The sequence below is a fragment of the Chaetodon trifascialis genome, chromosome 10 (assembly GCF_039877785.1).
Source record: "Chaetodon trifascialis isolate fChaTrf1 chromosome 10, fChaTrf1.hap1, whole genome shotgun sequence".
NCBI lineage: Eukaryota > Metazoa > Chordata > Actinopteri > Chaetodontiformes > Chaetodontidae > Chaetodon > Chaetodon trifascialis.
The window spans coordinates 18,792,874-18,807,540 of NC_092065.1; the positions used below are offsets into that span (position 1 = coordinate 18,792,874).

Here is a 14,667-nt window from a genome sequence, read left to right on the forward strand (position 1 = left end):
GACTTGTTACCGGGTTTGTGACGCAATTTCCTGCACGTTCGGAGCACTGGTATGGCATCTCCTTGGCAACCGGGGTAGGAAAACAATCGCTTGCTCAGGAACGGTCCATATTTCGAGAAAGACGTGTGCACGTTGTAGTCGTAAAGTTTGCTTTTCCTTCTTAATGTTTTAGAAATGTCTTTTTATGTAGTTTAAGTTATAAGGGAGGTAAGTGGCTATCACACATTGATAAGTATCGTAAAAACAATGCTGCACAAGGTGCGCGCGGCGCGTAGCAGTGGTGAATTAATTGCGACACAGGAAAATGATTGATAAATATGGCAGTGGCGACCCAACGCCCATTAAATGTGATACACCTGGATTTAACCTGCTGAATTCATGCAGAAAAACTAAAAAACCGGAAACTGTACTTCTATGGGTGATGCTGTGTACGAGCTAGTTAAGGTTAGCTAACTGCCTTGTTGAAGGTCTTAAGTGCTGAATGGCAAAAGGAAGATCGTCTCTGGCATTTTCCTTTTTAGCTCGCAGAAAGGCAGCTGAAGATGCCAGTGAGTTCCACCCTCAGCAACCATCATGTGAGTTTTGTCAAACATCTTTCTCTCTTCCTCTTGGACTTCACTGATCATTTTATTTCAGTCTGTCTTTTTTTTTTTTTTTTTTTTTTGTTATCACTGAACAATACAGTGGTCAGAAATGTTCGACTACAGATATATCAGTCTAAGATTTGTTTGTTCATTAGTCAGTGGTATGTAGTTACCAGTTAGTGGCATTTCCATAACTTAAATGATTTCATAGACCAGTCTGAAAAACATCATCTGTTGTATTACATTTGTGAGAAGGCTCCAGTTTGTAATAGCTGATTTTCTGTGGGAAATGACAATTGAATTGGCTTCAGAAATCTATATTTGTTCAGCATTATAACATCCATCTCTATATTAACCTGATAACAAGCCTGGATCAGTTGATATAGTTTGCCTCCATTTGGTAATTAGGATCCAGCATTGATGACTTACATTTTTCCAACCAGGCAGCCATGGCTGTCTCTGCTGTCAGGAATTGGTGGAATACCTATCAGTTGGACAAGTCGGACACCAGTGACTCCAACACAGAGGAAGACGAGGAGGAATTAGCAGGAAGGAGGCTGTGTAAGCTGTTCTCACACAGGCTGCTTTGGGATAAGATGCATATGTGTACTGTATGTGGCATAGCTGTTGATGAAATATTCATTTCAAGCAACGTAACAACATTTTTGAACTTCATAAAGATCTGTATTGACCAGTTGATGTGGAATGGGAATCTGGCTCTTGAATGTACAAGCTTGGTTTTTCCTATTGGGAGAGAGATGTGGTCAACACTTATATATGGCATCTCCTCCTGAGTGCTTGATCAATACATTAAACAAGTCAATTGAGATAAGCAATCTGGAGCAACATAATCCCTTTTTAAATGGACAATCTTGTTTGATCTACGTGAGGTAAGGGAGCAGATCTGATGAAAAAGACCAGGATCATGAAAAAATAGTTACTGAAGGTGTGATTCATGTCCCTATTCAGTATCTTTAAAGCTGAATCAGTCTCTGCGGACCAGGCAGCTGCTCATAGACTTTGATGCTGGCCGACCTATTTTGAGTCTCAGGGCACCGCTGGACCTGGTGAACTTCCCATCTATCTCCCGCCCCCGTTGGCCCATAGAGTGTGAGGTCATCAGCGACATCATCCATCACATAGGTAATTCATACTTTTCTTGAAACCATCTCACTGATATGCACAAAGACTTGTCAGTGGCATTAATCAGCCAAAATGTCGAGCTCAGTGAGTCAGATTTGTCAGGAGCTGTCTCTGGCAAATCACATCCAAATGAAAATAAATGAAACACTGTTAACTTAGCATGCCCTTTTGCTGTAAATTTTAACATATACTGACACTGAGAGAGCATGTGTTGTAGAGTGGGACCCCCCAGAGCCAGAGCCTTTCTACCAGCACACAGGGCATGAGAGGACACCCATGCCAGCTGGAGATGAGAGGGGGAAAGTGGTATACTGCACTGACCAGGGTAACTTTTGACACCAAAGGCATTTTGCAAAGGCATTCTTTTGTTGTTCTACCACCAGGTCACATAGTGTGGCTACGCAGTCCACTCTGTCACCACAGTGGTGTCGTCAAATACATCTGAACATAAGAGTTAGTGAAAAGACTGGTGTGTAGGAGTTAGTGGTACCTAGCAACCAACTGAATACCCCTTGCCTCACCCTCTACCATGGTGGCAGCAAAAACACAGAAGAGCCAGTATTTCATTCTTGGGCTCATTCTAGTTAACAAAAACAACAATTCTTCTTTCCTGGTGATTATACACCAATGAAAACATGATTATGTATATTATGTTCAACTTCTGCTAATAGATTCCCTTAAATCCTACACTCTGAACCTTTAATGCCACAGCGTCCCCTTGGAGAGTAGATGATCTTTTATTATTATTTATCATTAATGAGGAGAACCTCAACCGGACACCTTAATGGTTCAGGGTGTGGATTTCATATTGACATCACAATCCTCCTGTGAATTTAAGGGCTGAATTAACAATACATTTCTTTGTAAATATGTTGAACTCCACCACTGCTCCCTGAGAGAAAAAATGAATGTACAGCTGTGTTTTTAGCAGAATTTGCTTTTGATATTCACTGTTTTCCTGCTTTCCTCTCTCTTTTCAGGCACCAAGCGTCCATATTTTACCTGCTCCCGTGTCGGAGGAAGCAGGGGGCCCATTAAGAGCGCCACTTATGTCAATCAGACAGACTTCACCCTTGAGTTTGAGTCTCGCTTTGAGAGTGGGAACCTTCAGAAGGCTGTGCAAGTGTGAGTCCTATCTCCTCATTAGTTGTTTGAGCTTGTCAACCATTAAACTTTTATTCCTTTTATTTTTTATTGTGGCTCTAGGTTCAATTTCTCTTTCTCTCTCGGTCCTCCTATATTTCTTACCTGCTCAGGGGTGTCTATGACTATGAGCTCACCCTGCGCACAGACATGTACACCAAAAAGCACACACAGTGGTTTTACTTCAGGGTCAGGAACATGAAGGCAGGGGTGACCTACCGCTTCACTATCATCAACCTGATGAAGAGCAGCAGCCTGTATTCTCAGGGTATGAGACCCCTCCTCTACTCTGAGAGGGCGGCCAATGAGAAAAGTGTTGGATGGCAACGCACCGGCTCCAATATCAGATACTACCGCAACTGCATTCAAGTAAGTGAACTTGCAGACCTGAGTTGGAAAGTAGCGACTCAACTAGCTTTTGTCAGTAAAATCTTTTTTACTTGCCCATCTACTACTTTTCCAGCAGCTATCATTTTTAGTTTATATGAGTTTAGAATGATATGGAATTTGCAAATTTACTTGTTTTAAGTAGGTAATTTGTCACATCGAACATTTAAACATCTGAATATCATCAAAAGATTGTGTTTTCACTGCATGATAGTGCAGATGCCATATGGTGGGAGTCCTTCTAGCCATGAGCAAGATAACAAAGAGAAAGAACTGTTCGAAGTTGAAATCAAATGGCCCTCACTACCAATTAAAAATAGAGTTGCTGTCCAGAAATTCCCTGAATCAAAATAATTGGTTAGCAGTGGTTAGCAGTAACAATAAGTGTGCGATCTGTAGTAAGTAAATTAAAACATGCACAAACTTCCGCTGTCCCTCATTTTGCCAGAATTACAAAAGCACCAGGGCAGCATGGCTTCACAAAATTCTAATTATAATTGTAGAAGCAGGATCTGTGTTAAAAAATATCATCTCTTTGTAGAACACGAAGGACAACAACAGCAGCACGGTCGCTCTGCACTCACTCACCTGGACTCTCCAGTTCCCGTATGACTCAGACACCTGCTACCTGGCCCACTGCTACCCCTATACCTATTCACACCTGCAGCGCTACCTCAGGAGCATTTCTTCCAACCCAGCAGTCGCATCGTACTGTTCAGTGCGGGTGCTTTGCCACAGCCTAGCTGGGAATGCCGTGTATGTGGTGACAGTAACGTCCCGGGGTGGCGGGCGGGTAAAAGGCAGGACCAAGAAGGCTGTGGTGGTGACGGCTCGAGTGCACCCTGGAGAGACCAACGGGTCGTGGATGATGGAGGGGTTCCTAGACTTCCTGCTCGGGGACTCAGAGGATGCTCAGCTACTCAGGGACACATTTGTTTTTAAGGTGAGGAACCTCAATGGCATAGTCTGCACATCTGTTTGCACATCTGTATTACACGATCATTGCTGAATATGAGATTGTACTGTGATTATAATGTAATGCTGTATACTGCTATCAAACACAGTTATTTATGATTTGTGGTGTGCAGGTGGTGCCAATGCTGAATCCAGATGGCGTGGTTGTGGGAAATTACCGCTGCTCTCTGGCAGGCAGGGACCTCAACAGAAATTACAAGACATTGCTCAGGGACTCCTTTCCCTGCGTGTGGCACACTCGAAACATGGTGGAAAGGTAAGACAAGACAAGACACATGCATGAAGAAACACAAAACACAAAAATTCAGCGCTTTAGTGTTATTAGTACTCTTTCTCTTCTTTCTTGTGTGTTTATCCATAAATTGTTAACAACTAGAATTAAATTCAACTCGAGGCCCCACCATTCAAAAAGGGAAAACTGATAGCCAGTTATTCTACTATATTGCAATGCTATTATTCAGCACATTTTCTTTTTGGCTGGTACAACCCCTCTGCAGTGTGGTGTGAAATAAACCAATGATCGTGGCTTATACTGTATGTGCATGCTTTCTATTTGACTCCCATATTTTTCTGTTCAAAACTAAATTCTCCAGCCCTGTTCGGTTATATTTTCCCCAGGCTGGTGGCTGAGACGGATGTAGCTCTTTACTGTGACTTTCATGGCCACAACCGTAAAAACAATGTCTTCATGTACGGCTGTAACAACCGAGATGATGCTTCAGTGAAGCTTCACGAGAGAGTCTTTCCACTAATGATGAGCAAGAATGCCGCTAATAAGGTAAAGAGGAACATGGGACTCTCAATGACCTGTTTTAATTACCTTACAAACCCTGAGTAGCATGGACACCGCAGACAATATGTGGAACACGTCATATTCTCCACATTTCAGAGGCAGTGTCTATTCCCTGGTATTCATTTGTGCGTACTCAACATTTAAACCACATCACTTAAATCACTGTCCTCCTCAGTTCTCCTTTAAGAGTTGTAAGTTCCGGGTGCAGAAGAGCAAAGAGGGAACAGGACGAATCGCCATGTGGAAACTAGGCATCAAAAACAGCTACACTATGGAGGCCACCTTTGGAGGCTCTACTCTGGGTGAGTTTAGCCTTTCCAAATGTGTGTTTATGCGTGGATGCTTGCTTGTGTCTTGTCTGAGGATCTATCATCTGTCTGAATGTTAGGCGACAGGAGAGGAACACATTTTACTACTCGAGACCTGAAATCCATTGGGTTTTACTTTTGCGACACCCTGCTGGACTACTGTGACCCTGATCCAACAAAGGTGAGAGATACAGCATCATGGTGACAGTTTATACACAAATGCAGACTTCCATTGCTCAAGCTCTATCCCTGTCCAAGAAAGAAAAATGTTTGTGCTTTCTCTGTGCTGTTTATTTCAGACCACTTACTGTCTGACAGAGTTAACAGCATCATTGAGAAAGGAGGTCAGAGAGAGGCTGGGCAAAGATTTGGGCACTGACTGTAATATCTCTGTGTCTGACCTGGAAACCAGGTGATTTATTATTATTATTCTTATTATTATTTTAAATGGAATGGGTATAAAATGTGCTCTCATTCAGCTTTAATATGAATTTTTCTTGTTTGCTCTCACAGCACCAGCGGTTCAAATAGTTCAGATTCTGATGGACTTCCAGTTCATTTACTGAACCAGCCACGAACTGCCCAACCAGAGGTACACTGACATTAATCTCCTCTCCCATGGAATGGTGTTATTACATGAGTGCTTCATTGTCTTTGTAAGGCTAATATCACATTTGGATCAAGTGAGCCTCGAGCTTCACTGCATGCTCCTGCTCTCCTCCACAGCAAGCTCCAGTGAAGAAGAAAAAGAAACGCTTGAGGAGTCATAAAGAGAGGAACAGGCTGCGAGCGGAGAGAGAGAAGAATAACACACAGCCAAAGGTCCTGCAAAGCAGCATCAAAAATATTGTAAGAGATTAAATGACCCATTAATTAGTGCACGCCCTCCTCTGGTTCTTGTATGACTGACTTTAAACAGGACTGATTTGTGGACGATCTTTGTAGGAGTCCAATCTGCCCCATGATGACTCAGTTAAAGAGAGCGTCCAAGAGAGGCCTGTGGGAAGACACAGGAAAAAATGGCAGGTAAGACGTAGAGAAAGTGTCAGTTTGTTTAGTGAGATTTCTTGAGCAATTCCTGTCAATAGTTGTCTCTTTGTGAAGGTAAATGGCCTCATAAGGAAAGCTCTGATCCCTCCTCCCACCACACACCCTGGGGAAGTCAGTCATGTGACCCTGTGGCAGGGCACCAAGCCTGTCAAGGTAAAGATCAGTCAGATAATCCAGACATTCACTTACATACCTGCTTCAATTATTATTGTTTCTAATGAGAATTTCCAGCTAATGCTTCTGTACACGATCTGTAATTTGGGCTTTGATTCTGGGATATTTTCAGTGGGATAATTGATGTGTTTTGATGTTTTAGGATAACTCTCTGGAGAACATCAAAGCTGCATATCTGCATCACAGGGCAAAAGCATGTTCACATCTCAGCACATGCACAGCTGTAACACCTCACACAGGTAACGTTCATTCAGTCTCAGTCTCTCTACAAATTGTCCTCACACCCTCAGCGTCTAATTCATCATTACCATCAGTTTACTACTGCATTTAGATAGGCTCCTGCAGGTAAAGACAGGTGTTTTTTTAACTATCAATGCATTGGGAAAGGTCCTGTGTAGCAGTGAACAGTCTGCTTGACTTGCTTTCACAGATGACCCGCAGGTGGATGCAGGACAGTGGAGATGCAGCTCCCAGATGCTGCACCTGAGTGCTCTCCTTCCACCTTCACCAAATTTCATACATTCCAACCAGCAAAGGCAGCCCTGCCGACAATCCTTCGTCTCCTATAAAGTCTACAGAGGTTCGTCATGTCCAGTTTTTAAAAGTCCAAAGTTTCATCGTCTCTCAGTCAGTTCACGTCTGCCTCGTCTCCCTCTTCCAGGGCTGCCATCGTCCCTCACAGCGCCCCACAGGTAAACCCCACAGAGACATTGTACCCTTATCAACAGACAGTGGGTACCTCCATGCTACAGGTACCTTCAGATTCACTGTTATGTCTCTGCTTTCACAGGTCTCCCTCATCTCTGTATGTCAAGATGGTTCCAGACATTGTTCCAACAAAACGTTGGCTGTCAAGTTTCACCACTGACAGATTCAACGGACGGCATATTTTCAGAGACCGAAACTCTTTACGGGTGTCAGAGCGTTACTTTGTGCCTGAGGAGACCAAACAGCAGACTATGGAACAGGAAGAAGATTCCTCAGGTTTCATACATGCACATATTATATTGACATGTGAAACTGAAATAATTTTTCTGAAGTTATTTTTTCTTGTGATAAGTTTTCATAGAAAAGGCACTTATATTTTGGACAAAGCAGAAACAAATGCATTTTTTTGCTTTAACACTGTTAGCTAATCTCACTCCTCCCTCTTCATTACCTGGTTTTGTCATTTATTCAGTAGGTTTGTCACTGTTGAGATGCGAACCATTTGGAGAGCAGAACCAGAGAGATCTCATCCCTGACATTGCTTCGAAAGACACCGAGTCACGCAGCAGTGTATTTGTGCCTGTGCTGAGGGGCACAGACCTAAGAGGGAAACGGTAAATTCACTCTTGATCCTCATGAGCTCTCTCTCATCATCTGTTGTTCTCTCTCTGTTAAATGCTTTGTTCGCCAGTCGAGTTCAAAGATTTGGACCTAAGCACTGATCTTTGTATAAGAACACAAGCATTATGCATTTTACCTTATTCATAGTCTTCTGTGCTCCCTATCCTTTTTCTTTTTCCCCAGATTATGCAAAGTGACATTGGGGGACAACAGGCATTTGGGTGTTTTATCCCCTCTGTTAAGGTCTTCAGGCCCCATGAAGATGGAACTTCCACGTCCACAGAGCGACACGCTTGCTCGGCCTCAGACTAACGACATCAGGCACTATCGCTCTGGAAGAAAAAGCAAAATAAGTACAGCTCCACAAGAGCCTTTGGTCAGAAGAGCGTCACAGTCCGCTCCACTGTAGAACACAATACTGTAGAATCTGGAGAGACTTATTTTGTTGTCTCTATTCTCTGGCCAGTGATGTGAACCTCTTCTGCACGATGAAGAGGAATATGATTTTTGCTAGAACTTCAACAGATGTGTAAAGGAGATATGCTGGAATAACTTATGCTGCAGGGATAAAAGTGAAACCCTATAGTAATTATCAAACGACTCTCCTTGTTTTGATGTTTAATTATATGTACTCTTTTTTTTTTTGATTAAATTGACATTAATTCTAATAAGATTTTTTTTTAAATAATTGCTCTTATTATTATTCTGTACAGTGTTGACATGATTTACTGATGACACATCTTTATGCTTGGATTGTCAGAGTGCACCAACACAAAGTCTATGAAGCACTGCAATAACTACCAAAGAAATGACACACAGGCTGCTTCTTATGTAGATTAAATTTATTGCAACTCTAGAAAAAAACAATACAATCCCATGGAATATAACATGTATAAAATATAAAATAAATATGATCTTTAACAAACAACTGTGGGGAGGAAATGTCCCAGGTAGTGCATGTAATACAAAAAGTGACATCATTTTTTGTTGTCAGCCTGTGAAGTGTGAAGTAAGATATGTCGTGGTGTGTTGAGGTGTAGTCGGGACATCAGAGCTTCAGAATTAAGTCAATTGTCGGACATGAAACTGGCTTTCAGCGTGTCTGACCATATCCCGGAGCGCCACAAAACCAGACAGTGCCTGGATCATTCAGGAAAGAAAACATGAAATAAAAGCATTTCAGTGAAATCAAATGGCAATCACTAAATGAAGAAATCTAGAAAACATGCACAATATGACATAGAGTGCTCATACTGAAATTGCTAGAACTGAAACAGTTTTGAAAATGAATGATACCACACCTGTGTGAGTATGAATATGGCGAGGACAATGTGAACGCCCCTCTCCAGGGGCTGAATGAGAATGGCTTCATTGAACAGCTGAAACATGATGAGTGGAAACTGCAGCAGGATGGTCAGCAGCCAAAATCCAGCCAACTCCGGGACCTGCCACAAAGCAAACATTACAGGAATTACAATCTGAGTGTTCATCTATTCTACATCAACTGTATCTCATCTATATGAACTATATCTGTGTTTGTGGAAGAGATGCACCACCTTTTCTTGAATGTTCCCAGTATAACCGAGAAAGACTCTAATGGCCTCGATCAGAGTCATCAGGATGAGAACGGCGACAAGGATGAACTTGTAGTAGTCTGGCAAGGCAGGATACTGGCAGAAATGACAGTCACAACAATGCATTTAACTAAACTGAAGTCACGTGAATGTGATTCATTCAAATGGGCTTTTATAGAATTCAAACCTGACAATTATGCTCAGCTCCGGTCTCACTTTTTGTCTTTGTGCCTTACCTTGAGGTGCAGCATTACAGTTTCACTGATCCACCACAAGGGGAAGAACCACATGTTAAAGTACAGAGACATCTGGAGGGAGAGGCTGGACAGGACCCGCTTGTCTGAAAGCAAAAAGCAAAACAAAAACACAGCTGAACATACGTGGGCTGGATAAATAACTCACTTTTGGATAAAGCTATTGTAAAACGATAATTGAGGCAAACATAGCCCAACCGCTCCAAGTCTCGCTGGTTAGCTGAGTTAACATCGATGCTAATTCGTCCATGATGTTAGATGCATTCTGAGTTTACCGTGTGGTAAAAACGCGTCGTTCTCTTTAGTGACCGACTCAATCTGACCCTGGTCAAATAAAACACTGCGAGAAAAGTAATCTAAGCGTTTTCTAATCGTGTCCGGCAGGTCCATGCTGTGAAAGCCTCTCTGCTACACAACATCATCAGGACAAACACACACCGCCACTTCCTCTCTGCACGGGGACCTCACGCTGCCGTCGTCTCCTAGGAAACCAGAGAAATCTCGCGTCCCGCTCAAATCTCGCATGATTTTTTCCTTCTGTCGTTTCCTTTGGTGCTTTCTTCGTTCCCTAAACTGTCTCCTGGTATAGGCCCTTGAAATGTTTAAACATGGCACACCATATCACAAACGAACTCTTTTCTCGTTTTTTTCTCACACCAGTGGGAGACACAATTTTAAAAGATGTAAATGAACCATTCACTTCCAAAGATCAATAAGATACACATTTATTATGGCTTAATGTGTAATATGGATGGAGGAGAGCATAGATGATGAAGGATAATATACTAGGATGAGGATAGAGGGATGAAGGAATGGAGGGATGGGGGTCAAGCGACAAAGGGAAGTTATAAAGCATTTTTACGTTTCTCTGTTAGCAGTTCTTTCGGATTTATTTGTGGAGCAACACTAACTTTGACTTTGGGGAGTTTTTCTAGTTTTAATATTCTAAAAAGAACAAAAAAAAATTTGACATAGGACTTTCCCTGGCTTTCTCTGACACTTTTTAGAAAGTGTAGAAGTAACTTAAGTAAATGAAGTACTTCACCTCCACTTGCAGTTAATGTTTGACTGAGCAGAGCAGCTTCTTCCGTACTTTGTTTTCCTCTCACACTCAGCAGGCAGCACAGTCAGTGTCTGTGCTACTGAGAACAAGCTGCCCACAGGCCACTCCTCCTCCAGAGAGTGAAAGTAACCCTGTCAGTCTGAGCGGGAGAAAATGGCTTACAGTCAGGAACTGTTTGACTGCTCCATCTGTTTACAGTTACTAGATGATCCAGTGACGACCGCCTGTGGACACAGTTACTGTATAAAGTGTGTCAACGCCTTCTGGGACAGGAATAATGACAGAGGAAGATCGTACAGCTGCCCTCAGTGCAGGCAGACTTTCCACCCGAGGCCTGATCTGAAGAGGAACACGCTTCTGGCTGCTTTGGTGGAGGAGCACAGGAGGACAACCGGTCACAGTGCTGCTGGTGACACCTATGCTGGACCAGGTGATGTGCAGTGTGATGCTTGCACAGGCAGAAAAACCAAAGCTTCCATGTTCTGTCTCGTGTGTTTGGCCTCTTATTGTGAGACTCACCTGAAGCCTCACTTTGAGGTGCCACCACTGAAGAAACACAATCTGATTCAAGCCTCTGCCAGGATCAAAGACAGCATCTGTGGCCGCCATGACAAACTTCTGGAGATCTACTGCCGTACTGATGGGCAGTTCATATGCCTGCTGTGTGTGGTGGAGGAGCACAAAGGCCATGACACTGTGGCAGTTGCAGCAGAAAAGTGCGAAATGCAGGTAATTCAGTTCAGCCCCATGCTGAAGTCCTTTGTTGGGCGTCCTTTTAATGTCACTGAGGTTCTGAAAAGCTCCTGGATTTGTGTTCCAACAGAGACGACTGGAGCAGACTAAGCAGGAAATTGCAGACAGAATGCTGAGTGCAGAGAGGAAAATGGTGGAGCTGAGACAGGCTGCAGACTCTATAAGAGTGAGTGTCTTCCACAAACATGAGCGTCCTTTTTCTTTTATTCATCAGTAGATTTCCTTTATTTTTAAAATGTTGATTCAGGACAATCAAAGTGCCTAGTTGGGGTTAACTGCTGTTAACAGACACGATGCTGCAGAAGGGAAGACACGGACGTGGGTGTAAACTGTCAGACAAAAACCGCTTCCTGCTAATGCTGAGAACATTCAGCCTCAGACACACTGAACATTAACATTTCAGTAACATCAAGTTAACATTTGATGGTATATCTAGCCAAGGGAAATTGTGAGTCTGCAGAAGTTGTTTTATACCCAACAAGTGGTAGAAATGTCTTTATTTGCCTTCCTTACTCATTACGATTCCACCCTGGGCCCTTAGCTGCATGTCATCCTCTCTCTCTACCCTGCCTTTCTGTCTGCCTCTCTCCATCTGTCACTGTCTGCATAAAAGCAGAACAAAGCAGAACATTAAACAAAAAAAAGTCTTTTTTTTTTTTTAAGTTACAGTTGAAGTCTGAAAGTCTTCAAAGAAACAGTTTGACATTTTAGGATTATAATTAGATTGATAACGCTCTGGTGTCTTTCAGTGAAATAAGAAGCTCCAACCAGTAGCCTGTTAGCTAAGCTTAGAATTAAAAGTGGGAACCAAGGGAAAGAGCTAGCCAGGCCAAGTCTAAACCCACTTAGCAGGACCTCTGAAAGCTCACTTAAAATGCCATGTCTTTTTTGTTCGTGTGAAAATGTAGATCAAAAAAGGCCAACTACTTCAAAATTCAAAGAGTCGCATGTGTCTATAGGTTGAGAGTAGTTCAACAAAAGAATAATTCTTCCTTATCAGATTGTTTAACTTGAATAATCGGCATAGGCTTAAAGAGAAAAGGTATTTATTTTTCCTGTTGATCAACTTGCAAGCCCTCAGATTTATCAGGTTGGGAATTGCTGACGTAGCCGACTGTTACAAACCACAAAAAAAGTTGCTTTTCACATTTTTAACCTGTTTTAAAAATTGCAAAAGCAAGTAAACCTTGTCATGTGTTGCAGAATAATTGAAGAAACTGTAAAGTAGCCCACAACTATTATAAGCTGTCACTCAAACCGTCATCAGTAACAGGACAAATGGTGCCTGTTTCCTCCAAGGATGCTGCATGGGAGGCGTGTGACGACTTTGAGCGACTGTGTGTGGAGCACATTGGTTTATACGTCCGCTCTGTGGAGAGGAAGCGCTCTGAGATGAGGGAGAAAGCTGGAGCAGCAGAGAAAGCTGGAGTGGACTGGACCAGCAGACATCTTGGGCAGCTGAAGAGTGAAGTGCTTGCGTTGAGGAGGAGGGAGGATACACTCAACCAGCTTTCTCAAACAGAGGACCCCATTCAGTTTTTTCAGGTGATGGCGTGTTTTGTGGCACTTTGTTGTCTATCAAATTTCTTTTGCTAAATTTCAAAATGCTTTTTTTTTAGTCACACAGTGTCTTTGTTTGCCTCGTGCAGGGTTTCCAGGCTCTGGGTGACCTTTCTGTGCTCACAGGCTCACATGAAACACCTGACATGCTGACAGAGTTTGTCACTGTGCAGAAAGATAAACTGGAAAATATGTGCAACAAAGCAAAGAGTGAATTATTAAGCCATTCTGAAGGAAATGTGTGTAAGTGTGACTGCTTTCTAATCCCTAGAATTAGTCTGGTCTGGTCAGTATTTCCTGTTGTTGTACAGACAGAATGATCCATGTTTCATCTTCTCATCACAGTGTCAAAAATGCCAAGGCTGTATGAGCAAATGACATCAAGGACATTCCTTTTCACCGCTTATAAGAGTGAGCATGATGTTTATTTCACTTTGCATGAATATCAGCACAAACATATGCTTAAATGAGTTTCATGTCTTCCTGCAGACTCTGAGATGGAGGTGGATCCCAACACAGTAGCTGCATGCCTTTGCTTGTCTGATAGAAACAGAGAGGTCTCGTGGAGCGACAGGGACCAGGCTCATCCCGATCACCCTGACAGGTTCACCTACTATCACCAGGCTCTGTGCCTAAAGGGCCTGAACGGGAGACACTACTGGGAGGTGGAGTGGGATGGTGGCGTTGTTGATTTGGCCGTGTCGTACAAAAGCATTAAAAGAAAGGGCTCGGGGAAAGAGTCCTGTTTTGGCCACAATGAACTCTCCTGGAAATTAACCTGCACTTCACCCGGTTGCACGTTTTGGCACAATAATCTTCACAAAGGCCAAATTCCTCCGGCTCGCTCCCGCAGAGTAGGCGTGCACCTTGATTATGAAGAGGGAATGCTGGGCTTCTACAGTGTGTCTGACCCTGACACGCTGACGCTGCTGCACCAAATCCAGACCACCTTCACTGAACCCCTCTATCCTGGTTTCTCTGTCGATTTAGGGTCAACACTCAAAATATGCAGCAGTCTATATCAGAAATATTAACTCCAGGACTGCTTTACATTTATGATTCAGAGATAGAAAATAACACAGGAGTGTGAATAATATGAACACTGTCCAAAGTTGGCATATGTGTGCGTGTGTGTGTGAGAGAGAGAGAGACACATGTATTGATGGATTTATACAATAATTAAGAGGCAACATAGAATGTGGGTCATTTTGTCTGACTCTTAATTATGAATTAAGTAGAAACAGACATTATTTTCATTATGTTATATATATATATTATATATATTTTTTACTCCTCAATATTGCTTAAAACTGAAAAACAAATGAATAAGGAAAATCTTAAAACATCATCCATTTACATGTTAAGCCTGATTTCAGAAAGCTGGAATCCGTAGAGAAGAGTGGTAAAAAGATTCCTTTCTAATCATTAATTTTTTTATTTATTTTATTTTATTTTTTTAAAGGTACCAGTGTATTTATGGAATTACAAGACAATTCAACAAACTCTGTTTTAATTCTGTTGAATGTACAATGGAGAAATCTTCCTTCAAGCCTGATATTGAGCCTATCAGAACAAAT

The 14,667-nt window shown here is 42.4% G+C and overlaps 3 protein-coding genes across 3 annotated transcripts; 2 read left to right on the top strand and 1 right to left on the bottom strand.

Annotated features, from left to right (window-relative positions):
* Nucleotides 1-43: 43 nt before the first annotated feature.
* agbl2 (AGBL carboxypeptidase 2) lies at nucleotides 44-8,551 on the top strand. Its single transcript, XM_070972017.1, has 22 exons — nucleotides 44-575; nucleotides 1,028-1,145; nucleotides 1,554-1,727; nucleotides 1,945-2,052; nucleotides 2,708-2,852; nucleotides 2,984-3,239; nucleotides 3,799-4,200; nucleotides 4,346-4,488; nucleotides 4,851-5,010; nucleotides 5,201-5,327; nucleotides 5,414-5,514; nucleotides 5,633-5,745; nucleotides 5,847-5,925; nucleotides 6,060-6,182; nucleotides 6,279-6,359; nucleotides 6,438-6,536; nucleotides 6,700-6,796; nucleotides 6,988-7,137; nucleotides 7,219-7,249; nucleotides 7,348-7,541; nucleotides 7,738-7,879; nucleotides 8,070-8,551. Exons 1-22 carry the CDS (start codon nucleotides 543-545, stop codon nucleotides 8,293-8,295), a joined length of 3,102 nt encoding a protein of 1,033 aa, XP_070828118.1. The 5' UTR covers nucleotides 44-542; the 3' UTR covers nucleotides 8,296-8,551.
* A 164-nt stretch (nucleotides 8,552-8,715) lies between these two features.
* tmem17 (transmembrane protein 17) lies at nucleotides 8,716-10,179 on the bottom strand. Its single transcript, XM_070972020.1, has 5 exons — nucleotides 9,990-10,179; nucleotides 9,697-9,800; nucleotides 9,443-9,556; nucleotides 9,188-9,331; nucleotides 8,716-9,026 (listed from the first exon to the last, which is right to left on the bottom strand). Exons 1-5 carry the CDS (start codon nucleotides 10,102-10,104, stop codon nucleotides 8,949-8,951), a joined length of 555 nt encoding a protein of 184 aa, XP_070828121.1. The 5' UTR covers nucleotides 10,105-10,179; the 3' UTR covers nucleotides 8,716-8,948.
* A 748-nt stretch (nucleotides 10,180-10,927) lies between these two features.
* LOC139337443 (E3 ubiquitin/ISG15 ligase TRIM25-like) lies at nucleotides 10,928-14,170 on the top strand. The gene is made up of 6 exons (XM_070972019.1): nucleotides 10,928-11,506; nucleotides 11,601-11,696; nucleotides 12,830-13,075; nucleotides 13,180-13,333; nucleotides 13,436-13,501; nucleotides 13,580-14,170. The coding sequence occupies exons 1-6, from the start codon at nucleotides 10,931-10,933 to the stop codon at nucleotides 14,122-14,124; spliced, it is 1,683 nt and encodes a 560-aa protein (XP_070828120.1). The 5' UTR covers nucleotides 10,928-10,930; the 3' UTR covers nucleotides 14,125-14,170.
* Nucleotides 14,171-14,667: the final 497 nt, after the last annotated feature.